This window comes from Geotrypetes seraphini, chromosome 8 (assembly GCF_902459505.1).
Source record: "Geotrypetes seraphini chromosome 8, aGeoSer1.1, whole genome shotgun sequence".
Taxonomy (NCBI): Eukaryota; Metazoa; Chordata; class Amphibia; order Gymnophiona; family Dermophiidae; genus Geotrypetes; species Geotrypetes seraphini.
In genome coordinates, this window is record NC_047091.1 from 22,146,422 (window position 1) to 22,174,272 (window position 27,851).

The 27,851-nt window shown below is 41.8% G+C and overlaps 1 protein-coding gene across 3 annotated transcripts in view; it reads left to right on the forward strand.

The window, feature by feature from the left end:
* The window catches only part of KIAA0319L (KIAA0319 like), a 93,364-nt gene that overhangs the window by 20,507 nt on the left and 45,006 nt on the right, over nucleotides 1–27,851 (forward strand). For all 3 annotated transcript variants that reach the window (XM_033954131.1, XM_033954132.1, XM_033954130.1), the window contains 4 exons: nucleotides 7,656–8,239; nucleotides 19,519–19,798; nucleotides 21,742–21,843; nucleotides 25,875–25,972. In XM_033954131.1, the coding sequence (XP_033810022.1) occupies nucleotides 7,656–8,239; nucleotides 19,519–19,798; nucleotides 21,742–21,843; nucleotides 25,875–25,972 (1,064 nt within the window). The remainder of the gene's footprint in view (nucleotides 1–7,655; nucleotides 8,240–19,518; nucleotides 19,799–21,741; nucleotides 21,844–25,874; nucleotides 25,973–27,851) is intronic.

The following is a 27,851-nucleotide window of genomic DNA, read 5'->3' on the forward strand; positions in this document are numbered from 1 at the left end:
GAATGTCTCGATCATGTCCCCTCTCAGTCTCCTCTTTTCAAGGGAGAAGAGGCCTAGTTTCTCTAATCTCTCACTGTACGACAACTTCTCCAGCTCCTTAACCATTTTAGTCATTCTTCTTTGGACCCTTTCGAGTAGTACCGTGTTCTTCTTCAAGTACGGCGACCAGTGCTCGACGCAGTATTCCTGGTGAGGGCGTACCATGGCCCGGTACAGCGGCATGATAACCTTCTCTGATCTGTTCGTGATCCCCTTCTTAATCATTCGTGCGTGTACACGCTTTGGGGGTGATTTTGTAAAACATTATCCTTACGTTTTATAAAATTAAGCATTGTGTACAAATGTAAAGGGCAGACGTGTTCCATGCTGTGGAGGTGGAGTTGTAGTGTATTCACTTATTTTATATAAAATATGCAGGTACATGCATGAATGTATACCTCATCTAATCTTCATTTTATATACCGAATCTACACCCTAAGGAGCTCGACTCGGTTTACAGTTCATTAAAAAATGAAACATAACAAGTAAAAACTGGCAAGATGGCTGCGGTACAGACGCTCTGAGAGAGACGCATCTGACCGCTCCATTCAATTACCTTTTTTTTCTTGCTTGATCAGCTTTGCGGCCCGATTTACCTATAGGATGCTGAAGAGAAGGTGCAGGAGTGTGGCTGGTGCCTCGCGGCACTCAGATATCCCCTCCTTCGACAGAATCAACGAATTGATCCGGCGGATGCAAGGGGCAGTTTTACCCACGTCGGGAATAAGCCCGCAGAGAGCACCCGAAGAAGGCAAGATCGGGGTTGTCTCTCCTGGGCTAGAGACCACCTTAAGCCCCGACTTCAGAGCTCCTCCTCCGTGTTCCCGGCCTACCAGTTCTCCAGGGGCAGAGGAAACCCCGGAAATGGGGGAGGTACTTTCCCCGGAGGCAGCAAGAACTACATTGGAGACTGAGGAAGCAGTGCACTCTGACCAGGGGATAATTGCAGAAGAAGCCAGGGAAGGACAAACAACCGGAGGTGGATTCCAGACAGACTTTAACCAGGGAAGTTTTTCTCCTCCAGACGGTGAGCATTTTTACACCCAGCAAAGTTTTCCAATTTGGGAGAAACCAACACAAGTGACTCTAGACTCATTATGGGATCTGATTGCAAATTTTACCAAAACTATTAGTCCCAATTTCCAATATATTGAAAGAAAATTAATTCAACATTTTAGAGAGCTGAAAGCTTTGATTATTGATTTGACTGTTTCAAAGGCTTCGATTCAAAAGCTTGACCAAGATATTCTTACGACTAAACAAGTACAAGAGTCCCTAATTAAAGATAATATTAAACTCAGGAAGTAATTGGAAATGCTTGAAAATAACTCTGAGTAACAATTTGAGATTAATCAACTTCCCTAGATTAACTACGGTTACTCCTAGGGAAATGCTCAGGAGATATGTGATAGAAATCTTGCAAGTTTCCGAAGAAACTTTACCACCATTTGTTCAAGTATATTACCTGCCAAATAAAGATGGGACTCAATTGCAGTCAAAAATTCTGAACCAGGCACCACTGAATGTTTCTGGAATTTTACAAACATCAGATAGAGAGGCAGTTGTACCTTCTACAATGATTTTGACTGTAGCTCTCACAATAGATAAAATATGGTTATTGAGACTTTTCTTTAAAAACAGACAGAAAGAGTTTCTTGGTTGTAAAATACAAATGTTTCCTGATTTTTCTAGAGAAACTCAAAAGCGACGCAGAGAATTTCTATTATTGAAACCTGGAGTCACTTCACTGGGAGCGACGTTTTACTTGCGACATCCTTGCAAGTGTATTATTTGCTACCGTTCAGTTAAATATGTCTTTTTTGAACCTCAACAATTAACTGCTTTTCTGGCTATGTCTCGACTGGATAAAGAGAAACCAACAGCTCTATAATTTATATATCTGCCCATATCTCAGTTCTGTTTGTAATTAATCTTCTTATATTATTCTTCTTTTGCTCGCTTAACGTAATGTTGGATCTATATTTTGAGGACTTGAGTTGGGTTAGTAGGAAGAATTTCCTTATGTATTTTGTTTAAATTGGTTTGATTATGATTTATATTGGATATAGGTCTTATTCTACTAACTTACTTTCTGTACAAGTGATTACTTGGTATGTAACTTGAAAATTTATAAATAAATTAAAAAAACAAGTAAAAACTGTGGGATAAAAACAGAAATTGGTTAGATTACATGGATGGAAAAAGTTAGAAAAAAAATATGTTGAATTGCTTAAAATTACTATTTGACAGCTAAAATCAAATTAACTATTGTGAAAACAACCAGGTTTTTAACCTTTTCAAAATTGAAATAATGGATCTACCAGACTTAGAGAATCTGGAATGCCAATCCAAATTCTCACCAATTTAAAAGTAAAAGATTTACTAAGCTTCCCAGTGCATTTAATACCTTTCAGAGAAGGAAATGCTAATTTGTGAATTGTTGCAATTCTTGACTAGCAGGAACTAAAAGAATTCCCACTAAGGGGAATCAAAGAGTCAAATATTCCATAAAGGAGTTTGAAAACCACACATGCACACTTGAACTGGATCCTATGATGGACCGGAAGCCAATGGGGAAACATGGTCGCACTTCCTCGTTCCAAAAATAAGTTTGGCCTATGTATTAACTGGAGACGATCTAAGCTGCCCTGTTTAATACCCAAATAAATAGAATTGCAGTAGTCCAACTGGGCCAACACAGTGGATTGTACCAGTAATAAATAATGTTCTTGATAAAATAGTGACCTGACTTGCCTCGGTTTACCATTTTTGTGCGTTTGAATTTGTCTGCTACTGGGGCTGGTTCTGGCCGTCTCTGTTTCCTTTTTAAAGAAGACGATCCTCTCGACGACCAGGGAAGGAAAGGGTCAATTAAAGAGGACAAACAGGTTACCAATAGGTTAAATTCATTCTTTGCCTCAGTCTTCACAAATGAGGACATTTCAGCAGTACGAACCAAAAGGAAGATATTCACCGGGGCCATAGAGGAAAGCCTCACAACAGTAAATGTGACGTTGGACATGATACACTTTCAGATTGACAAACTAAAAAGCGACAAATCCCCTGGACTGGATGGAATTCACCCAAGAGTATTAAAGGAACTTAAGGTGGAAATTAGCGAATTATTACAATCCGTAGCTAACATGTCTATTAGAACTGGGCAAATACCAGAAGACTGGAGGATAGCAAATGTCATCCCAATTTTCAAAAAAGGATCAAGAGGTGATCCAGGAAATTACCGACCTGTGAGCATCACATCGGTTCCAGGGAAGATAATTGAAACACTAATAAAAGATAACATTGTACAACACTTGGAGGATCACAATCTAATAAGGGCTAGTCAACACGGCTTCAGAAAAGGGAAGTCATGTTTGACAAATTTACTACAATTCTTTGAGAAAGTGAACAAACAAATGGACAGTGGAGATCCAGTGGATATAATTTACTTGGACTTCCAGAAAGCGTTTGACAAGGTCCCACTTGCAAGGCTTATGAAGAAACTACTACGCCATGGAATAGGAGGAGAAGTGCACAGATGGATCGGCAAATGGCTAGAAAACAGAAGGCAGAGGGTTAGCATAAATGGGAAATTCTCGGACTGGGAGAAAGTGACTAGCGGCATGCCTCAGGGCTCGGTTCTTGGGCCTATCTTGTTCAATATTTTTATAAACGACCTAGAAGAGGAAACAACATGCAATATAATAAAGTTTGCAGATGATACAAAACTATGTCGGGCGGTTGGTTCTCAAAGGGACTGCGAGGACCTCCAGAAAGATCTGAACCAGCTGGAAACGTGGGCGACAAAGTGGCAGATGAACTTTAACATAAACAAATGCAAGGTGATGCATCTAGGAAAGAAAAACAAGGAACATGAGTATAAGATGTTGGGGGTGACATTAGCAAAATGCGAACAAGAAAGGGATTTGGGGGTACTGATTGACAATACCCTAAAGCCATCGGTACAATGTGCGGTGGCGGCGAAGAAAGCAAACAGGATGTTAGGCATAATTAAGAAGGGGATCACGAGTAGATCGGAAGAGGTCATAATGCCACTTTATAGAACAATGGTCAAACCGCACTTAGAATATTGTGTCTAACACTGGTCTCCATACCTCAAGAGGGATATAACTCTGTTGGAGAAAGTGCAGAGGCGAGCCACAAAACTTGTCAAAGGAATGGAGCATTTGAGCTACAAAGAACGACTCAGGAAACTGGGACTGTTTACCCTCGAGAAGAGAAGACTGAGAGGGGATTTGATAGAGACTTTTAAAATATTAAAAGGATTTGATAAAATAGACCAAGAAGCAGCAATGCTAACATTTTCACATGTGAAACTGAGTGGCAGCAGGTTCAGGACAAATGTCAGGAAGTTCTGTTTCACACAGCAAGTGGTGAGTGCTTGGAATGCACTCCCGGAGGAGGTTGTGGCGGAGACTACGGTACTGGGATTCAAGCGCAAATTGGATGCACACCTTCTTGCATATCATATTGAGGGATACGGTAAAGTCGGGTCTCCAAAAAGGAGTACCTAAATGGGCCGCCGCGTGTGCGGAGCACCGGACTAGATGGACCTCGGTCTGATCCGGTGAAGGCGTTTCTTATGTTCTTATCCTAAAGACCAGTCTAATGAGGAAGCAAACACAAAGCAGAATTTTATTTATTTTTTTAAAGAGAACCATCATACCTGAAGCAAAAATGCTGCCACTGAGCACAGTATAATCATCAGTTTCGTTTTAGTTATTTTCCCCTCGTTTACAAAACTGTAGTGTGGTTTTTAGCGTTGGCCGCAGCGGTAACAGCTCCGATGCTCATAGAAAGTCTGTGAGCGTCAGCGCTACGGTTTTGTAAAAGGGAGGGCGGTATATTTCTTTCATCCACAAAATTAAAATTATGATGATGATAAAAAGCGGTAGAATGTGTAGATTTGGCAGTCACTACTTTCATTTTTGTTGGGCGCATTCTCTTAAAATATTTTGATTTCGTTATTTTAAAGATTTAAGAAGTAGTGTGATTTCTGCCATTGTAAAACAGGCAGCTTTTTGGACTTTTTCACCTAGACATCTGCCATAAAACCCACTCCTTTCCCAAGCGTAAACTTTTTATCAGACTCATTTATATCGAATGCCAGTGTCTTGGCATGGGAATTTTATTAGATCCATTTTCTGTGAGCAAAATGACCGAACACCGTTAGTCTTTGAATTTTCAGGCCAAGGTCTGCAGGTCTTACCAGGCAGGGGGAGGCCCTTTTCTTTCTGTGGTGCTGTGAAGAAGACCTCGTGAATAATACGGAGGGACCTTGCAGAAGGAGAGGCTATCTTTAAGAGGAAGGCTAGATGAGATAGTGATTTAGTGGGTAAAAATGTAATTGCCACTCTGCTTTGGGTCACAAATCATTTTTAATTTGCAGAGGGTGCTGCAGTTATAACTGGTGGTTTAAAAAGCTCAAGTCTCGCAGTGCTGACCTATATTTTTGTATGTGTCTAATGCAGCCTGTTCCATATGTCCATGCTTATGAAAGGTTTCACAGAGCATTAATTGCGGCCCAGGGTCTGACCTCCTGCAGCGTAGCTGGGTATCACTACAAGAATAATTGGTATTTATTACAGTCCATACAGAGTGAGCAGCTGGTTCCTGATGTCTATTTCTAACTCCAGTTCCAAAAATGCTCCCAGTTTCTATGGTTTCAGTACAAAAGCTAGTTGAAGGTGTACAACTCAATCTCCATTTGTAGAATCTGTTTGTATCCTTCTGTGCTCTCTGTATTTCACCCTAGTGTGACTGTATTAAAATAAATAATATTCTAAACCACATGTGTCAAACGCCCGCCTGGCCGTTTTATGTGGCCCACGGTGATTGCCGCAACACAGGGCTGGCATTAAGGGGGAGCAAACAGGGCCTCGAGGCCCTGGGTCAGCATGTCCACCCTCTTCTATCCGTGCTGGTCCGACATCTTCCTCTCCTGGTCTTGCAGACACATCCATTTTTGTTACAGGGGGCTGCCATCCCTGGCATCGATTCTCAACCTCTACTTGTGGCCCCTCTCTGTGCTTTCCTGTGCCACAGTTCATCCAGACGGAAACAGGAAGTTGCATCATGGGGACTGACCACAGAAGAAGGAAAGCACAGAAAGGGCCTTATACGACGGTTGAGAATTGCTGCCGAGACTGGCAGTCCCCTGCAACAAAAATGGATGTGTCTGCAAGACTGAAGGTGAGGACGACGTTGGACTGGCGTGGATAGAAAATGGAGTAAATGCCAGACCAGGAAGCCCCCTGGACCAGCTTCTTAAGTAGAATGGAGGAGGCTGGGGTGGGAGAGAGGAGATGCCAGAAACAGAAGGGAGAGAGAGAAAGGTAGTGGGCAACAGTGCAGAGCAGGGATGGAAGGGGAGGAGGGGGGAGAGAGATATAATAGACAGAGAGGAGAGAGATAGCAGACCACGGGAAGGGGGGAAGGGAAGGAGGGAAATAGACCACGGGAAGGGGGAGAGAAGGAGGGAAGGTAAGAAGGTGAGAGAGATATGCCAGACTTCGGCAAGGAGAAGAGAGTGATACCAGATCAGGGGAAGGAAGAATGGAAGGAGAGAGAAGGGGGGAGGGAAGGAGGAGAGAGGGATGCCAGACCACAGTAGGGGGAAGGAAAGGATAGAGATGCCAAACTGTGAGAGTGAGAGAAAAAATATGCCAGACCATAGGAAGGGGGAAAACAGAGAGATCAGAACACAGGAGGGAGAGAGAGATGGTGCACGGGACTGGGAGGAGTGGGGAAGGGAAAAGAGATGGAAGAAATGCTGTTTAGGATTGATGGGAAAAGGAGGGAGGAGATGGTGCACAAGTATGGAGAGGAGGGGAAGACATGGAAAAATAGATTGAGAAGGAAGCAGAGAAATGTTAAAGGTTAATGGCAAAGATGGATGTAGGGCAGAAAGTGAAGGAGAGAAAATCAGCAGATGGATAAGAAGGTTGTGGAAACCGAGTTAAGAGTACAGATAGAAGGAAGTACAGCCAGAGACTGGGAAAAGATGGTTAAAAAAGAAAATCACCAGACATCAAAGGTAGGAAAATGATTTTATTTTCAATTCAGTGATTCAAATGTGTTAGTTTTGAAAATTGACATCAGCTGTCTCTATTTTGCACTGTTCAGGAAGAAATTCATCCATTTCTATTTCTCTGGTGTTGTACTGCATGCGCTAGATGTGGTGGATTTAGATTTTAGCAAAGCCTTTGACAGTGTTCCACACAGACATCTAGATGGGCCCCAAAGGACAGACTGAGTTAGGAAGTGTTTGAATGGAAGATGACAGAGGGTAGTGGTCGGTGGAGATCGCTCGGAGGAACATAAGAACCATACTGGGTCAGACCAGTGGTCCATCTAACCCAGAATCCTTTTACTAAGACTTAGCCTGTGCTTTAGATTTTGGCCCCTTATGTGATTGAATTTGATGCCTGATGAGGGTTATTGATGGTAGAACTGGATGGATGTGATGTCTTTTCTCTCTAGCCATGAGGTGCATGAGCTGACCTGGGCCATTCTGTGTTTAGCCACTGAACCTGCACATTCTAGAATCAGGAATGAATGAGTTTCTGATGCGTCTTCCCTCGTTTCCCCCTCTCTAGATGCAGACATTGACTTGATGGAATGTCAGCCCGGGAAGGCTCTGCATGGAGTTGGTTTGAAGCTCTTGGACGTCAACATTCATTTGGAGTTTGTGGGTGCACCATTCTCTGCCCAGGCTTGCTTGTTTGCCTGTTGTCACAGCCCCAGCTGCAATGCGTTTTGGCTGCTAGAAGAGTTCTGTATTCTTGCAGAGTGCACAGTGCCGGCAACATGCACAGTGACTGACACAAACTCTGGTAACTCCTTGCTGGTATTTTTAAAGAGAGGTCAGCCTGCAGGAGATGAACTGCCTTACCGAGTAGGCTCTGGAGCTGTTTGGTGGAAACGGAGCAGGGTGCCAGGAATTAGACGGAGGCCATGGTTAGAAAACCAACACCTGGGAAGCAGGCAGAAAAGGAATGTGCCCAGTGATTCTTATAATGAGGAAGTTCCACACTCTGATGCTGAGTCAGGAAGCCCTGCGCACAACCCACTTGAGTCTAAACAAGGTGGACTTGGGCCTGTGGAGCAACCGAGGCCAGAGGAAGCACAGGGCAGTAAAGAGACTGAACATACAAAGTTGAACATGAATACCTCTGCAGTGGTAAGTAAGATCTTCTCATGGTAAAAACTAAACTATCCCTCTGAAGTTAAAAATTGTCATCATTTTCCTTTTCATATCGAGCGATTTCTCCTTGGACTAATCTTACATTTTATGTTGACTAATTATTTCAGTTTTAAAAAGATGGTCAAGTTTACTGTATCTAAGGAATATCCATTAAAAGGGAATTAGTAAGTTTAAGGATGTAGTTTCAGGGGGGAATCGTAGGCTTTTTAAAATTTGCATACATCTGGATGTCCCAGTCTCTTATAGCTTTGTTATTTGCATTGAGCCGAAGAGGTAATATGCATAATATAAGAACTGAATTGTATGCATGTATCATACGAGAGGGAATTAAGGGCGGATCTAAAAAGCTTGGCTCCATATATTGCAAGGTTAATCTCAATACCACGGTGGTCTGTCTTCACAGTAGCACATGCAGCCATGGTTCAGGACACTGGACAGACTGTGTGGTGATTTAGTAGTGAAAGAGAAGCAAGCAACGAAGATGATGTTGGGGGGAAGAGTGAAGGAAGTAGAAGAGAGCCTAGGAGCGCAGTCATTCCATGGTTGGCGTTTGAGCTCAGATTTCAGCTCACCTGGGTCCTGCTTACCACTGACACATGATCTGGCAAGAACCAGGAGGCCAAAATGGCAATTTACCTGTGCTAAACAAAGAGAAATGCAACACTGGAGTGTTCTCTTCCTCTGGCCTGTTTGCTTGCAAGTTGCACAACCAGTATCAGCAATAATCTTTCTCTCTGATTTTTTTTTTGAAAGTATGTGAATCGTCAAATTGTCTATAGCAGGGGTAGGGAATTCCGGTCCTCGAGTGCCGTATTCCAGTCGGGTTTTCAGGATTTCCCCAATGAATATGCATGAGATCTATGTGCATGCACTGCTTTCAATGCATATTCATTGGGGAAATCCTGAAAACCCGACTGGAATATGGCTCTTGAGGACCGGAGTTCCCTACCCCTGGTCTATAGTATGTGGCTAACTAGTTTGCTGTGTTGAAGTGTTCTTGAACACAGTGGTTTTCGACCCAGGTCTCAGGACACAGCCAGCCAATCAGGTTTTCAGTACGTCCGAAATGAATATGCAAGAGATCCGCAAGCACTAGCTCCACTGTGCCTAGTCATCCTTCTTGTGTTCAGTTCCCTTTTTTCCCTCTGCTCAGGCTAATGTATAAAAATATGTACCAAGAGTTGATTCATAAGTCATGGCAACTTTTCAAAAATGCGCCAACACTGGAAATCTAATAGATACGTTAGAAAGTGTGTGACAGATAAGAGATGAGATGAGTGGAGGGCAGGAGCCTCAGGTAAGGGAGAAGCAAAAAACATGACATTTGAAATCATTGGCATACAGTGTACAGCAGGGATGTCAGTCCCTCCTCGAAGGCTGCAATCCAGTCGGGTGTTCAGGATTTCCCCAAAGAATATGCATGAGATCTATTAGCATTCAATGAAAGCAGTGTATGTAAATAGATCTCATGCATATTCATTGGGGAAATCCTGAAAACCCGACTGGATTGTGGCCCTCGAGGAGGGACTTTGACACCCCTGGTTTACAGTCTCCCAGGTTGTCAACATTTGTTGCCCTAAATGGGGCAGGTGGTGAATACCATCAGCTGCATTTGAAGGATATTAAACGGCTTGGGGAAAATTATAGAAACCACGCCCTACTAGTGCCCAAGTTAATTAACAAACACCATTTAAAACGGCACTGTCAAAGCACCTACTGGCGTCTAAATAATCCATGCCGGAATTATACCTGTGTATGTGCTTTAGGCCGCTGAACGCTACTAAGGACGTGGCTACCACCAGAAATGGCAGTAGGCGCAATTCAGAACAAAGATTAGGCGTCTGAAACCATGGCCTACATTTCCGGCACCTATCTTTCGCGGAGCCGTGATTCTCTATAGGGTGCCGTCGTGTGATTAGTGGCTGCTGATACTATAGAGAATCTGGGCCTTTGTATTTGTACTTTCTTGTTCATGTACATTGTGAGCCAGATTCAGTAACCAGCGCTAATATCAGTGGCCACCTTAGAAGCGGCCACCGATTGCGTTTCAGAATCGCACCTATAGGAAAGATAGGCATCGGAAATGTAGGCCAGGGTTTTCCAGGCCTATCTTTGCATGAATTGGGCCTAAGTAGGTGCTAAAGGCTGCCTAATGCAATTTCTGGCAGTGGCTTTGGCTACGCCTACTGTGGTGTTCAGTGGCCTAAAGCACTTACGTAGGCATGATTCTGGTGCCTTTTATTTAGGCGCTTCAACCTTACCATTTTTTTGCGGTTTCTAATGGTTTTCTTTAGTTAACTAAGCTACTGGTTTTAGAATTTCCCCCTGTATGCCATAATACTCCTCAACCAGACTCAGAAGAACCCACTCGCTATTTTCCCACCCATCATCCAAAAATGTCAAACGAAAAAAACTTTATGACAACCTTATAGCCTCCAAAGCAGCTAAACTGGACAGACAAATCACCACTCTGTTATCTTCAACTACAAACTACAAAATCTTCAAGAGAGATACTAAAGCCATACTCTTCAAAAAATACATAAAACCTATCCAGCACGACCAATCCCAATCCAACATCCAACACTCTCTATATCCTTAATACTCTCTAATACTCTTCTATTTACCAAACGTTATCTAAAACCCCATAATTCACCCTATTCCTATCTCCTAAAAACTTCTACTTCCCGTTGATAACTATTTTTACCCGACATTTTTATTACCTTAAAAATTTTATGTCATCGCTTATTCTATTCCTTCAAATTTTGAATGTAATTCTTGTTTTAGTTTGGATGTAATCCGCCTTGAACCGCAAGGTAATGGCGGAATAGAAATCACTAATGTAATGTAATAATACGTAAAATGATTTCACATGTCTTTTTTTTTTTTTTGCTTCTCCCCTACCAGAAACCGCTGCACTCATCTGGTGGCAACATTAAGAAGTACATGTCACACACTTTCAAACATATCTATTAGCTTTCCAGTGTTGGTGCATTTTTGAGAGAAAACAATAGTTGCCATGAGTTATGAATCAACCCTCAGTATTTCCTGTCACATCTTCATTTTTCATATTGTAAACACAATATATCAAGACAAGTTTGCATGCAATATTTATGTATCTCATGCATCTTCGATTTGGATAGTCTGACAACCTGATTGGGTGTGCTTTAACTTCACTGCTGGCCCTTGAAGCTAGCAAATGGGTCAGGTTTTCAGGGTATCTCTAATGAGCAGACAGAGGACGAATGCTTGCAAAGTCATCAGGCATGTCTTGAAAACCCAGACGGTTTGTGATTTTTTTTTTTTCAGTGACCATTTGTAAATGTCGCTGCTTTGCTTGGTTAAAGTCAAAGAAACATCCAGCTATGATTTGAGCACATTGCATGTGCTGATGTGTTTGACTGTAGTAGTGAAAGAGGAGCCTACATCCCTCTGTGGCATCCATGCATTTGGAACCCTGGGCTAGTGGCACAAGATAGCAGCACGCACACGCACAGTGTTCCACGTTTGCTCTATTGGAGAAGAAACAAGTTTTTAGGAAAAAAATAATAGCCTGACCATGTATTTTATTATTTAACTGAATTCTCCTCGATTTTTATTTATATTCCACATTATCAAATCTTCTAGGCAGATAACAACAATATAAACATAGTCATGACAAACAAAAGCAACATAATACAGGACAAATTATTCTCTTCTCTAAAAGAACAATAACCAAAATTTAGAATCAAACTCTGCATTTATGATTGAAAGATATCAGTCGACCCCCATCTTAAACTGCTTCAAATGCCGGCTGAAATAGGAAAGGTTTTCATTTCTTTTTTACATATATTTTAATTCTGAGTTGGTAAGGCAATAAATTCCACAATCTTGAGCTAACAACTACAAAAAAGAGATGGTCTATACTTCTGGGGGGTTTCTATTATGAAACATATATTACCTTTATTAAGTGCTAGGAATAATTGGGTTTTATGTTCATTTTCTCCCTGGATTCTCATTTTGTATGCCATCGGAACATTTATTGAGATCTCTTCTGGTGTTTCTAACTTTTATTTCTAAACAGAAATAAAGGTGAACAAAAACTAACTCGCATATAAAATAATACTTTCAACAATTTTTATTCCCCCCCCCATACAACATGCAATATATCAATTAAACAACCATAATACTACTGCTACTATCCATTCAGTCGTGTCCGACCCTTGGATACTCTGTAGGCCAGTCCTCGCCATGCCTCTCTGTTTTCCACGCCTTCTTGCAATCGCTTGATGTTCATTCCCGTGTCATTCCTGATGGGATCCAGTCAACAGGCCTTTGGCCTCCCCTGCTTCCTTTTACCACTGACCATTACCTCCTTTTCTAGTGAATTCACCTTCATCACATGTCCAAAATGGGTCAGTTTCTGTCTGGTATTCTTTCCATAATACATAAAGTAACTTCTAATTTAAAAAGAGACTAGGGTAAATGATTTGAAGAAGCTCTGAAAAAGTTTAGTGTTGAACAGTTAAGCTTTAAAAATTTTGATGCAATTCTGTTTTACAAGAAGTACTTGCTGGTACAAGAGAGGTGTATAACTGACAGGCAATGAAGGGGAAATGTAAAACTTTAATTGTTACACTATTTATAATTTTGAAGCAATTGAAATTTATTTTTATAGGGACTTGTGTGTTTATTTAGATTTGTTACTGAAATGGAGTGTCTCAGTTCCCTTATTAAAGTTGTCTTGTTCCCACAAAAAAAAAAAAAAAAAGAAATCCTGTAGACCCCCAACTCATTCCCCCCTTCCTTCCCACTCTCAATCTTACCTGAATCTACACCTACAAATGGAGGAGGTTTGTACTCTTATAAACTTCCACTGATTACACCGCTAAGTCCTAACCTTCCCACCCGGCAATCCCCCATTTAATTGGACTAATTGGAGGTCCATTCACTAAAGAGTATTAAGCCCTTAACACGCTGTTAGGGCTACTGCACAAACTCGTTAAAATGTTTTCTAGTATTTTTCTTGTTTGCATATGTAACAATGTATTAAATTTTAAAAAAGATTTTTTTGAAGGGGGCCTGCTTTGGGCAGAAAACAAGTATTCCTGTCTTATCCAGCTTTTGCATCGTGATTGGCACATGCGAACTGGATAACGCAGAGTTAGCATGGGAGCACCCAGCGCCTCCTAAAAAGAAGTCAGTCTTTGCTTCCTCATTAACTTTCTGCAGATGTCACACACATTTTTAAAAGACCTCATAAGAGCTGCATTAAATCTAGGCTCAGCAGGTCCTTCATTAAGCTCAGATTTTACCACGCTTTAGTAAAAGGCCTCTCTTGACTAATTTCTAGGAACTAAAATTCCTACATGGAAAGATGATAGTGAAAGAAAATACTGTATATAGTAGACATTGTTAATTTAAAAAAAATAAAACTTTCCAGAGGTAGTCGGAGGTTAGATAAAGAGATCGATGAGGGACTGGAACATTTCTCTTTGTCAACCTTTATTTCTGTTCAGTCACTGCTATATTTCCAAAGTAACTATGTAAAAATGTTTAGATAGATTAATTTGTATTGTGTATGGCACTGTATACCATATTGAGGTTAAGGAGGATTAGTGACTTAGAAATAAAACTGGTTGTGGATTATGTTGACAGTGGAAATAAGTAGTTATAATAACAGTTTCTATACCGCAGGACCGTGAAGTTCTCTGCGGTTTACAATGATTAAAAGATGCTACAAATTGAGTGGAATTAACAAAGTTAAAAGCTAGTGATTAACAGCTCTAGATTGTGCAGGTCAGTTGCCTAAATACTTCAGGAACAGATATGTTTTTAGGTTTTTCCTGAATTCCCCATAAGTAGTAGGCGTGAGCAATTGTTCCAGATCTTTACCCCATAATGCTGCCTGATGTGAGAAAAGATGTTGATGATGTCTTTTAAATTTACATCCCCTAACCGGTGGGGAAACAAAATTCTGTAGTTCTGTAAATATCCTTAGTGCTTGTCTGATGGGAGGGATGTTCCTTCTTCCTAAAATTCCTTGTGCTGTAGCTGGCTTACAGAGAATGACTATCCTGTCTCTGCTTTCTGAAAGCTCAGTACAGGAGAACACCTTATTTCTGAAAATTCTTCATCCAAACGCTTCCATTTTATGAACATAAGAATTGCAGTACTGGAACAGACTGAAGGTCCATCAAGCCCAGTACCCTGTTTCCAACAGTGGCCAACCCAGGCCACAAGTACCTGGCAAGACCACAAGGAGAAAAACAGATTTTATGCTGCTTATCCTAGGAATAAGCCGTGGATTTCCCCAAGCTATCTCAATAATGGCCTATGGACTTCTCTTTCAGGAAATTATCCAAACCTTTTTTTTAAACCCCACTGAGCTAACGAATTTCACCACATTATCCAGCAACGATTTCCAGAGTTTAAGTGCATGTTGTGTGAAGAAATATTTTCTCTGGTTTTGTTTTAAATCTGCTACTTAGTAGCTTCATCTGGAAATCATGGGCTCTGGCCTCGGTTCCTATAGGTAGAAAACTCCCATTATCTACAATTATTGTAGCAGAGAAATCTGGTTATTTTAAACGAGCATGTCCCATCATTGAGGGCAAGAGATTATTTACCTGACTTTCGTGTATTACAAGTTATAAACCTGCAATATCTATCTCATTCTACTCTCTCCAAACATAACAATCCCATTAGTAACGGAGAGAATTATGACCTTCAAAGGGGAACAGGTTTAACTGAACTTTCACGTTCTATGGCTTTTCTTCAAGCTTATTTGTTTAAAAATCGAGGAACGCTTTTCCAAAACTCACTGTGTCCATTTTTTGTCAGTTTTGAATTGTGCAATTTAATTTCATTCATCAAGGCAAGATTTACTTACTCTAGATTTATTCCTGTGCCAAAACTCACTAAGTCCATGTTGAATAAAGTTGTGTTGAATAAAGGCAGTCCCTGGGTTAAGAACAAGTTAAATTTTTTTTGTTTTTTTAAAGCGGTTCTTAAGTCGGATTTGTATGTAACTCAGAACGTGTCGATTTTAAGGTTCTTTCTGCTTCCCTCTGCTCCCAGTTGGCAAAAGGGCCAACTGTCCCTCCCAGTGTTCCCTCTAAGGTACAGCATGCACAACCACACAGTCCTGAATCTGCTACAGGAGTCTATGCCACTGGAAATACTGCTCAGTGAAATCAAATGAAGCCACAACCGCGTTCTTAAGTACGAGTCGTACTTAGATCGGGTGTCTGTAACTCAGAGACTGCCTATACTCAGTAAAAGCTGTGACCTTGCAGTTCATGAATCTCTTTTAAAGATCTCCCTCAGCCTGTCATTCTGGCTTGTCAGGCGTTCCTTGGGATCTTTGCTTCGGGCACACAATAATGCAAATCCTGGTTGTTCCAGGTTTCTGCTGACTAAAACCACAGCTGTCAACCTGCACAAAGCAGGATATGGAATTCTGCCAACAGGCTTCATTTCAAAAATTTATAAGCAGTGTCAGATCTGTGATTTTGAAACGCAAGAAAGCATTCAAATACCACAAGATTTATATGCTTCAATAAACTGAAATAAAGCCAGTCATAATTTTCTTCACACTTCTACCTCTAACCCTCTGTTGTAGTTCCTTCCTATTTCTCCTACTGTAAACCGCGTCGAGCTCTACGAACGTGGAGATGATGCGGTATACAAACCTAAGGATTAGATTAGATAAAACTGGAAACTGCAAGGTACAGAAGCAGCATGTGAGGTGGTGAGAACGGTCACCGACGACAGCCAGTTTGGGGCACAACTTGAAAGAGAGATTTGGTAAGGGGGTCGCCAGTTAGTACAAGATTAAGATATAACAATCGGATGCACCAACTGAGGCGCAGCAAGCAGAGTGCACTGGCAGCACTGGAGGAGTTGTCATACAGTGAGAGATTAGAGAAACTAGGCCTCTTCTCCCTTGAAAAGAGGAGACTGAGAGGGGACATGATCGAGACATTCAAGATAATGAAGGGAATAGACAACGAGAGGGCACTCTAAAGTTAAAAAGGGACAGTTTCTGTACAAACGTAAGGAAATTCTTCTTCACCCAGAGAATGGTGGAAAACTGGAACGCTCTTCCGGAGTCTGTCATAGGGGAAAACACCCTCCAGGGATTCAAGACAAAGTTAGACAAGTTCCTGCTGAACCGGAACGAACGCAGGTAGGGCTGGTCTCAGTTAGGGCGCTGGTCTTTGGCCTAAGGGCTGCCGCATGAGCGGACTGCTGGGCACGATGGACCACTGGTTCTTATGGGGTGGGACAGCCAGAGCGACATTATGCCAGGAGGAAGATGTGTTGGTAGAGCTACCCATGGGCTCCCCGCATTGTGTAACTGAGCACATGTATTACTAGCAAATATTTCAAATAAAAGTATATGCCTTTTGCATCTTGAACATTACCCCAGGGAATTTATGATCAGACATTCACACACACTCTTTGACACAGACAGGTTAATTATGATATGTGCTTTCAGCTTTAAAAGTTTGCACAAAAATGTGACCCCCTCCTCAAGCCCTGACCTCTGCAGGACCTCTGCTCATTCTGGACATTTCCCAGTACCTAGTTCTGCAGATAAAACACTGGTTTACACACACAATTGGATTTTAAACTTGCCCTTTAAAGCAGCAACTCAGAATTTCAGGTGCATTGGCAAAGTTTGGTGAGAGAGGCTATAAAAGTTGGTATTAATTAAATCTTCAGCAAGTTTCCTGAAGTTCTTTTGCCAGGCACATGCGGCATTTCCTAAATGTAAGAAAGAGCCATTTTTGCATTTGCACGCAAAGATTTTGAAGCACTGCTGTGCATAATGGAAGAACTTTTTCCTTTAAATGTCTTGTTTGATCTTTGATCAGATATTTATGTGAACCAGATGGTACTGTAACAGTTTTACCACACAACGGACACATGGGAGAAATAAAGCTGAGTTAAAATTTCCTGTTGTGGCCCCCGCAGGCTACCCAGTAAAATAAATCAGTAGAAAGGAAATTACCTTTCTAAAGCTGGATTAGGGGAAGAAGCCAACATGCTCTCTCTCAGTTAGTGTGTGATAAGCAGCTGGCAAATTCTTATACCATTACCCAGCTCACAATCAACCTTTACAGGAGACCAGTAAATGGCTATCAGGTGGTTGTTTTTTTTTCTTTGTTACTTTTGCACATTCATTTTAATAGAGACTTTTTAGTGCATGCTAAATTGCTGTGCACAAGCTGATGAATTAAGGCATACTAAACCATTTATTGCTTCTTAAATCATTTTGACACACACTAAGGGACTCTGTGCTAAACAGGATCGGTAAGACTGCATGGGTTCGCTCTGATCCCATTTTTGGCTGATTCAAAAAGAGCTATTGATGCACTAAAAATTTTGCATGCAAATGATTTACACAGAAGTTCATTGTAATCCCCATCTCTCCCATCCAGTTGATTGCTGTGAGAGCAACTCTCACACTTGCGCAGAGCTGGCTGGGCCCTGAAGCAGCCTCCTGCCACTCAGTTGTTTGGGGCTTTTTTTTAATGGGCGCAGATGCTGTGTGTTACACACGCACAATATCTATGCCTCCCCCCCCCCCTCCACCTCCCGCCGATGGCGGCACACCCTGACATCACCCTGACAAACCAGCACTGGGGACTGACACCCCTCCATGCCAGCAAAAATCAGCAGGAGGGATGCTCTCTCCCTCTTGCCAATGGAGACCCGTTCCCCCATGCTAGGCACCCCCCAAAAAAAAGCAGATGTTCCCTTGACTCTTCCCCGAACCCTGTACCTTTGTCTGAAGAGAGCAGGAGGAAGGTTCAGTTCCTTCTGCTCTGAGACCCGTCGATCCAAAATGACAGGCCTTCCCTTCCTCGGTGCATCATGTGATGCATGGAGAGGGGCCTAATGCCCTGATTGTCTCAGATGGGGGGGGGGTTTCAAGGGAGCATCCGGTGGCAGCAGTGAGTGTGCATCCCTCCTGTCTTTTTTGGGGGGGAAGGGGATGGTTCAGGGTGGTGGTGTAGAGGGCAGGTATGTTTTAATTTATTTTTGTATCGGTCGCTTTTTTTTGGATTGCTAAAAGCAATCACTTTTTTTTTTGTATATGGGGAAGCCATGAGCATCGATTTCTCTTCTAGTTTACATGGCATTTCAATATTAATGAGCTTCTTTGCACGGCCAGATCGGAGAATGAATGATCCTTCAGAAAACCACATGGTGAGCAGTTTTCTGCATCGGGTCGGCAAATCCGATCGTCGCTGAACCAGTCAAAACTGGTTTTGCGACAATTGTTTGAGGATCGCTGACTTTAGGGTATCTAGGCCTCTCTCACTAAAGCTTAGCAGTTGGCTTCTTAGCATTTAGCACTTGTTGATTCCATTAGTGCTTGCTGAGCTTTAGTAAAAAAAAGTCCTCGATTATTTTTTTAAGGTGTTTTAAGTTTCAAGTTTATTTTTAGTTAATATACTGCCTATCTTGAAGTCTAAGCGCGTTACAATAAAATTTTAAAAATATATATATTAAAAGGGTAATAAAAACAGAGACTAATACAGACACAGAAGATACAATACTAGATAAAAAGGGATGAAGATAATAAATTTACGAAAGGACAATGGGAAGAATGAGGTAATAAGAGAGAATCTGGTAAGCTAACGAAAAGCATATTGACATACCTCAAAAGTATCTTTCAACATAAAAATGTCTTAAGATTTGATATGAATTTAGAAATGCAGTTTTCTTGTTGTTAGGAAGGGCACAACTGAAAAGATAATTTTACGGGTAGTTATATACTGTTTGGCAGATGGATGGAATTAAAAGAAGGTTTTGTTGAGTGGAGCGAAGAGATTTTGAAGTAGTGTAAGGCAGTAACAGGGAATGTTCTGACTTGACTTTGAATGTAGGCATATGCCTACTAACTTATCATTTTTGATGTTTCTTTCTTTTTTTTTGGGGGGGGGAGTACTATGGAGAAGGGAAAAGAAGACACAACTTGTGTCTGAGGGACTCTTGTTGGGATGGGGCATGTTGGCATAATCATGGTCCATATAAATATCAAATTTTCAGTGGATCTTTGTGCAGGATTTTAATATTTTTATGCAGAGAAATGCCCTCTGATCTTTGTTTGCTTTACAAAAGCCTCTTTGCCTAGCTTGCTGAGTCTTCATGGTGCCAGCCTAGATGTGATATAATGTTACTGAGATCAGGGCTTGGCACAAGCTCTCACTTATTGCTATTGATTAGAAAAAAAATTCTACTCATTTTTCATTACCTTCTAGGTCTATAATGAGACATCTACGGTGAAAGCCCAGACGGGTACATTTTCTAGTTCTCTTGTTCTCAGCCTGAGAGCCACAGAGAACCCTCCAAGCCCTGAACAGACCAATGAAACCGCAACACAGTCGGTGCCATTGTTACAACCACCAGCCACAGTCACTTCTCCTCTGGGAAGCACCCAGAACGCAACAACAGTAGCCTTGGTACCAACTGTTGTGCCCGTCGTTCCTAACGCCACAACTGTGAGAGTTACTACAGCCAGCACGACCATACCTACACCAGGTAAGGCCACACCTCTCGATGGAAACAGGAACGGTAAGCCTGTAGCCTTGTGACGTGGTACACTTGGTATCTTTCAATCAGAAGCTGAATGTTCTTTGCAGTTGGTTCAGAATCTCCCAGTTCAGTGGTCAGGAACATGGCTGTGCCTTTGCTTTTAATGTCATTCCCCCAGTCAGATGATTTAATGGTGGTGGGGCATAGATAGCACCTGTACACCAAGTAAAACACGCCAAGTCGCTATCTTGAGTAGGAATGGGATATAATAATAATAATAACTTTATTTGTATAAAGCCATACCCAGGGAGTTCTAGGCGATTCACATCAATTAATCAGAATTTACAAGCAACAAAGTCGTTGAGGTAAGCATGAAAGGAATGTACAAGTCATTGGAGTTAGCAGGTTGGGAGTGAACAATAAGAAGGAGTAAGAGGAGAGTTCAGATCATTGGTGGAAGGGGTGAGAGAAGTGGAAGATGGGGGATTAGGGATTCTGTCCATGGAATAAATGAGTTTGGAGTAGTTTTCTGAAGTCAAGGTAGGTGGGGGCCTCAAGCACAATTTGGGCTAGCCATGGGTTCTGTTTGGTCGCCTGGAAGGCGAAGGTTTTGTCGAGGAACCTTTTGAGGTGACATAGTTTTAGGGAGGGGAAGGCGAATAGATTGATTCTGCGGGAGTTCACTGAGAAGCGTAGAAAGGGATCTCCTGTAAGCTTAGCGAAGGGAGCAGTTCTTTCACTCCGTAATTCAGTCCTGGTTTTGGAGTCTGAACCAGTTAACTTGTGCTGGAAATAAATGTACGATAACTTCTCAAGTTTTATTAAAATTTCTTATACTGCCAAATCAAATTTCAAGGCGGTGTACACCCAAAAGTTGGGGGAGGGGTTTCCAATTCTTTATTATTTTCAAAACTTACAAGAAATGTAACAATAAAATACAACATTTTCTTCAATCACACACTTAATACTCTATTAATATCTATTTCAGAATTAATTCTCCCCTCCCCCCTAAACAATCACAATGTTTAACATATAAATTTCAATATTGACCCTCAATCTAATATATCCAAAAGTTAAAAGGTACATATATTTATAAATACAGAACACTAAGTTTTAGGTTGACATACAAAGACTTAAGACGAACAGACAAACTGAGATGAGAAGAAACTGGTAGAACTACATTATTTAAGATAGAAAGCAGAAATGGGAAGAACAAAGGGAATGGGAACTTGTATACCATATTTTCTTGGCGTTTTGACATTTCAAAGCTGACATTCAAAGCGGTGGGCACTGGGGGATTAAGTGACTTTCCCAGGGTCACATGAAACAGCACCGGCATTTGATCTCGCAACCTCTGGGTGCAGCTCAACCAATGAGCCACAGCCCTTCCAAGATGCTGGAAATCAGATTAGTAGCTTTTTGCTGTTAGGACAATGTGACCCACAGAACAGGAAGAATCTTTAAGAATAGGAAATTACAATAAAGGAACAACCTTCAGTGCCCATATGCAGAAAATAAGGCTTTCAGTTTAAAAAAAAAAAGAAGTTTATATCTATGAAAGGAGCCAATGGTTACTGCAGATGGACAGATTGGATGGGCCATTTGGCCTTTATCTGCTATCGTGTTTCTATGACCACAGGGTTTTCTTTAGCATCAGGAACCCAGCAGAAATAAGCAACAGCCTTCATGTGACAGGAGAAAGCTGCCAATCTGATTTTCAGCATCACTGGTTGCTTTGCACTGGAGAGGAGAGAGTATTTGATTCAGGTGTGTATTTCTTTTCCTCTGCCACTCTGTCACCACTGAAATACACTGGCCAATACTTGGTCCTGCGCTCCCCCTCCTGCATGCTGCCCTGTGAGAGCATATCCTGAAGACTCGCGTGATAAGCCCTGGTCAGCAGGAATCTTGTAATAATTGACCCACCACTTCTGTTCTTTCTCTTCCAGCTGTAAAGGAGCTGGTGGTGTCTGCAGGTGACAGCGTCCAGGTCACGTTGCCCAAGAATGCTGTCCAGTTAAATGCATTTGTGCTGCCGGAGCCACAAGAAGGTAAGAGCTGCTAAGAAGACACGATAGAGCAAGTTAAAGGCACAGACCGATTTTCATTTTGGGTCTCAAAAAGCTCTTTGACTGTAGCTTGGAAATACTGTATTTATTGTAAAACAAGTTTTAGTTGCATTTTTCAAAATGTTAGTTATTGCTTTGTCAGCTGATAAGGAGCACTACCCACTGTGATGTCCCACTCCCACCACTGTATGTTCTGTTATATCTGTCCTAGCCAGGAATACAATGCACACACTTTTGGGTTTCAGAGGTACATACACTGCTTTCCACTTACTGTTTCTATGGGCAATCAACTGGGACAGAAATGTTGTGTATCAATAAGTTCATCCCAAGAATATCTGATGACCTAGGGCAGGGGTTGGTGACCTGTGGCTCACAAGCCACATGCAACTGTAGCTCTCCCTTAGGCCCTGACTTTTTAATCTCCCTCCCAACTCCACGATTCCCCCCCCCCACCAGGCCTACCAAGGTACCTGGTGGTCTAGTTGAGCACAGTCCTCTCGCTCCTGCCTTCTAAAATAGCTGCCGTGACCTCTCGCAGCTGCTTGTGGCATTTCCTGTAGTACCACAAGCTGTGAGAGCAGCCATTTTAGGAGGCAGGAGCGAGAGGACCGTGATCCTGCCACGAAGACTCCCATTAGACCAACGGGGGTAACTCAGTAGGACTGGGAGGTGAGGGGTTGAAATCGTGGGGTTGGGAGGGAGATTTGAGGGTCAGGGCCTGGAGAGGGGGAGAACCCTGGCTCTGGGTTAAGGGAGGGGCAGGGGAGGGAGGGATGAAAAGTGCACAGACCTGCAAGGGGTTGGAGGGGAGAGAAGCTACACCTTGCGGCTCTTTGTAAAACTTGGGTCAAACATTTTGGATGAATTTGCACTTTGCTGTAAAAAGGTTGTCGCCCCCTCACCTAGAGGAACCTTTAGTCATGTGACCCCCCCCAGCAAAAAAAAATATTTCAACATTTACCCTTTTCCCTGCCACCACTGCTGTCACCCTACCTCCGTCTTCTATCTGAGCTGAGTCTACCTTGAAAGTAGAGGCTGTGGGGGTGGAGTCAGCTTCAAAATTTAAAGTCATTGTAATATGTGATAAATTGATCATGATATACTTGTAACATAGAGCCAGGATAAAGATTTGTATATATTTACCAGTATTTTAGATCCAGAACAAAAAAGGTAAAACCTAATATCAGTGGGCTCTCTTATCTACCCACTTTCAATAAAGTACTGAAGAAATATTTATTTCAGAAATTTACTAATGATCCTTCTTTTTCAAATAATCAATCATAAAAGATAAAAGTCTGGCCTAAAAGATATAGTTTCTGTTCTAATCTCCTGGATAATTTTATTAATATTTTGTTAACCAAGTCGAACCCTCCTGTTGGGATGAATCGGTATAAAAAAATCAAAGATTAGATTAAGCGTTGAAGCTGGAGATGGGACAGTAACTCCACAGCCCTGATTAAAAGGAAATGCATAAAGTCATGTGAAAAAATTAAGTTCTTTCTTAAAAAATGTTTACATATCGATGTCAAATCTTTTTTTTATTTATCTCTGGAAAAGAAAGTGATGTAATTGCAGGTAAACAACTAAAATTTTCCCTTAATTTACTCATGAAACAAAAGATATCCACAAAAATGTGTATTCTAACTGAGGCATAAATTAGGACACCCTACATCCTAATAGCTAGGGTTACCCCCCTTTGGCTGAAAAAACTGCAGTGAGACGCTTCTTGTAGCCATCTACCAGTCTCTGACATCGGTCTGAGGAAAGTTTGACCCACTCCTCAATGCAGAATTCTTTCAGCTGTGAGATGTTTGAGGGGTTTCTTTCATGTACAGCCTGTTTCAAATTATCCCACAGCATCTCAGTGGGATTAAGATCATGGCTTTGAATCAGCCACTCCAGGACTCTCCATTTCTTAGTTTTCAGCCAGTCCTTGATGGATTTACTGGCATGTTCTGGGTCATTGTCGTATTGCAGGGTCTAGTTCCGCTTCAGCTTTAATTTTCTTACAGATGGTCTCACATGTTCCTCAAACACCCTCTGATACAAGGTAGAATTCATGGTGGATTCTGTGATGGTGAACTGGTCAGGTCCTGCTACAGCAAAGCATCCCCAAACCATGACACTTCTACCTCCATGCTTCACAGTTGGTATGAGGTTCTTTTCCTGGAATGCTGTATTTGGTGTACACCAAACATGTCCTCTTTTCTGGTGTCTAAATAATTCAATTTTAGACTCATCTGTCCATAGGACACTATTCCAGAAGTCCTCGTATTTGTCTATGTTCTCTGGCAAACTTCAGTCTGGCCTCTTAGAGAACAAAAGTTTCCTCCTTGCACACCTCCCATGCAAGTTAAATTTGTGCAGTCTCTTTCTTATTGTAGAGGCATGCACTTTCACATCAACAATAGCAAGAGCCTGCTGTAGGTCACGTGATGACATTTTAGGGGTTTTGGAAACTTCTTTTAACATTTTGCGGTCTGCTCTGGAGTCAACTTGCTTGGACAGCCAGACCTGGGCATGTTAGCAGTTGTTTGGAAAATCCTCCACTTGTACACTATTTTCCGGATCGTGGAATGGCTAATGTCAAATTCTTTTGAGATCTTTTTAAATCCTTTACCAGACTTACACTTCCCCCTCCCCATTCATGGTTTCGACACTCGTGGTTTCACATATTCGTGAATCTTTTTTTTTTTTTTGGGTGGGAAACCCCCCCCCCCTATAGTTTATGACGTTCCCGCCTCTCTCCAGCTTTCCTTCCTGCATCCCAGCCTTACCTGGTGGTCTAGCAGGCTTTCAGGGCAGGAGTGATCTTCTACGCTCCTACCCCATGTAGATAGCCAATAGGAAATGGCTGGAGAGAGGCGGGGGTGGGTCAGAGCTGGACAGAAGTTATTCGTGGGCCGGCTCTGCCTCTATCCCCCGTGAATACCGAGGGAAAAGTGTATAAGCTGCTACAATCTTCTTTCTGAAGGCCTCAAACAGCTCTTTTGATCTCACCGTGGTGTTCACTCTCACCGCAGCAGTCATGAGCACACCAAACTAAATGTCTGAGGTTTAAGTAGGGCAAACCTCCTTCAAAATGCTGAATAATGATGTTCTAATCGTGTGCACCTCATATGATACACCTGTGTGTGATTTGAGCCACTTTAAGTGGAAGGATATGTGGGTGGATGTCCTAATTTATGCCTCAGTTAAAATACACATTTTTGTGGATATCTTTTGTTTCATGAATAAATTAAGGAAAATTTTTGTTTAACTGCAATTACATCACTTTCTTTTCCAGCGATTAAAAAAAAAAAAAAAAAAAAAGATTTGACATCGATATGTGAAGATTTTGTAAGAAAGCACTGAATATTTCAAGGGGGTTCCTAATTTTTTCACATGTAAGGCCTCCTATGATTTATACTTCCTGTCAGAAGGGGTAAACCTACTAATTTTCTTTCTTTTAGTTCCTTCAGACCTGCACAGACCCCGCCCTGTCGCATATTTTGGTGTTTTTCGCGAAGAGTTCTGTTTTTTTCTGCAGTATTGTTTTTGGTTTGGTTGTTGAGGAGTATATTAAGAGCAGCGGCATTTGGTTTGTCTGGTTTAGCTGGCGAACTGTGGAGATGTTTTTGAAGGTTGTTTGTTCTAAACAGCTTCCAACAGTGTTCACATGTCCGTTTCGGACATTTCCTTTGTCTTCTCCATGTGAGAGTGGAGTTGGTATGTTTTCAGCCTAGTTAGTTTCTGCATAGCTATACATCAGACTGATTGTAGAAGGGATTCAGAGTCCACGTGTACTGTAGCGAAAAGTCAATGTCTCAGTCTCCACCTGCTGGCAGAGAAGTGTAAACCCATCTATTCTCTGCCGGTCTGGAGGGACTAAAAGAAATTTCTCCTTATTACAGAAAATGTTATATAAGGATCCATAGGACTGCTTTACTGTAGGACAACACCCCTCCCCCCCTCCCCCGCAAAGGAAGGAACATCTGTAATAGAAGCTGCTTATAATGTTTTCTCTCTCCTAGGGACGTCATACACTTATGACTGGAGGCTGATCACACACCCCAAGGATTATAGTGGGGAAATGGAAGGGAAACATTCACAGGTCCTCAAACTGTCCAAGGTGAGCCCCATATGTATGGTGCAGTGTATGCATCACCAGCCTGCCTCCATTCTCTTCAGGAAGCACAAGTCTGTAAAAAGACAGCATATCATTAAGATTAAAAGTAGAAGTTTTTCAGCTCTCAATGCCCATTAACAATAAAGGGATGCACTCAGCAGAGTTAGAGCACCAGACCGTGGTCAACCTATGAAGGAGAGAACTTCCCAGAGGGAAGTATGTGGGATTGGAGCTCATAATAGAGCGACTGCCCCAGACCTTGTTCCTTAGGGGACCTGTGCTGCTGCAGTAGCCCCACCCCTAGCATAAAGGAGGCGGGGTTCTGCTGCAAATGATTTATTCAGCTCTGTTTTCACTAGAAGCTTTCTAAGAAGGACTCTGCTCTTGAGTAAGTACAGTGAATTTGTAGAAGACAACCATCAAAGTGCTCTTACCTATTATGTTGTCCTACCGACATAATATCTCAAGATATATCTACCCGAGTGGTACAAATAATCAGTATAAATTTCAAGTTTATTTAAAATTTCTTATACCGCCTAATCAAACAAACCTTCTAGGCGGTGTACAAAAATGTTAAAAACCGTCTATTAACTAAAATACAGTTTAAAAACACACAAGAACACTAGGGCAAATACTAACTTTAAAAGACTAAAAAAAAATTTACAAACAGAGACAAGAGAGAAAGAAGGGCTAGAACTACAATTTGTAAAGAAAAGAAAACATGTAAGGGGAAAAAAACAATAGGGAGTGGAGCAAGTATTAAGAATCCTTCTAGGTCCAAGGAGGTCATCCTTAAAAGGACAGTTATGTTTCAAAAGCGTCAAGGAAGAGAAATGTCTTTAATTTTGACTTAAAGTCTGTTAGTGTAAGTTTTTCGCGTAGGTAGTTTGGAATACTGTTCCAAAGAGAGGGGGCGCTAACAGAAAAAATTGCAGACCTTAATGTGTCTCTATGCTTCAGTGATGGGTTTTGAGCTGTAGATCGTAAAGTCCTTGTAAGGTTGTAAGGGATAAGTAAGTTATTAATGAATTCTGGCTGGTTGTTTTCTCTGGTTTAAAATGTTAATAAAATAATTTTATAGGTGATTCTGTGTTGTATAGGCAAGCAGTGAGCTTTATGTAAAAGAGGGGTGACATTATCATATTTTTTTGCATTAAATAAAATTTTCACTGCAGTATTTTGTACTAATTGGAGTCTTCTCATTTCCTTTTTTGTTGTGCCTTTGAAGAGGACTACAATAATCGATACATGAGATCACAAGAGAGTGAATCAAAATGTTCAGGGAAGCAGGTTCTAACAGTTTAGATAGAGATCTTAAATATCCTATAATCCACCCAGTTGGAAGGGGGCTACATTCAACACTAGTGTAATATATTGATCAATTTAACTTCAGGAAAAAAGGCCTCAGAGTTTGGAGCTCTGTGCAAAGTCTTGTCATCGACTGGTACTATCAACGTACTTCTTTAGCACTCCAGACCAGTAGAGGTTAATCTTTACGAATGGGTATATATCCAATCATGACCAGCAGGTGGAGACTGAAAACAAAACTGTGGGACAGTATATAATATACTCCCTTCTCTATTTACATCAGTCTTTTTTCAGTCTCCAGCAGGTGTTGAGTGATCTGTACCCATCTCCCTTGGTAGGGCTGTTGGAATTTGTTTAGAGGGTTTATAGTCCCTGGTTTTGGCCGGATGGAGCTTGGGCGGGCCCTGTTTGGGGGTCCGTCCGACCTTGGGGGTGTCAAACCCTGCGGGTCTCGAGCGGGGTCCCTCCCCCCACTTCCTCCACCTCCCCACATTTTTTTAGAGGAGCCTCAGCAGTAAGCCTTGCCCCCTAAATCAAGCAAGGCATATTGCTTCGAGAGCCTGTGGAGTCTGTT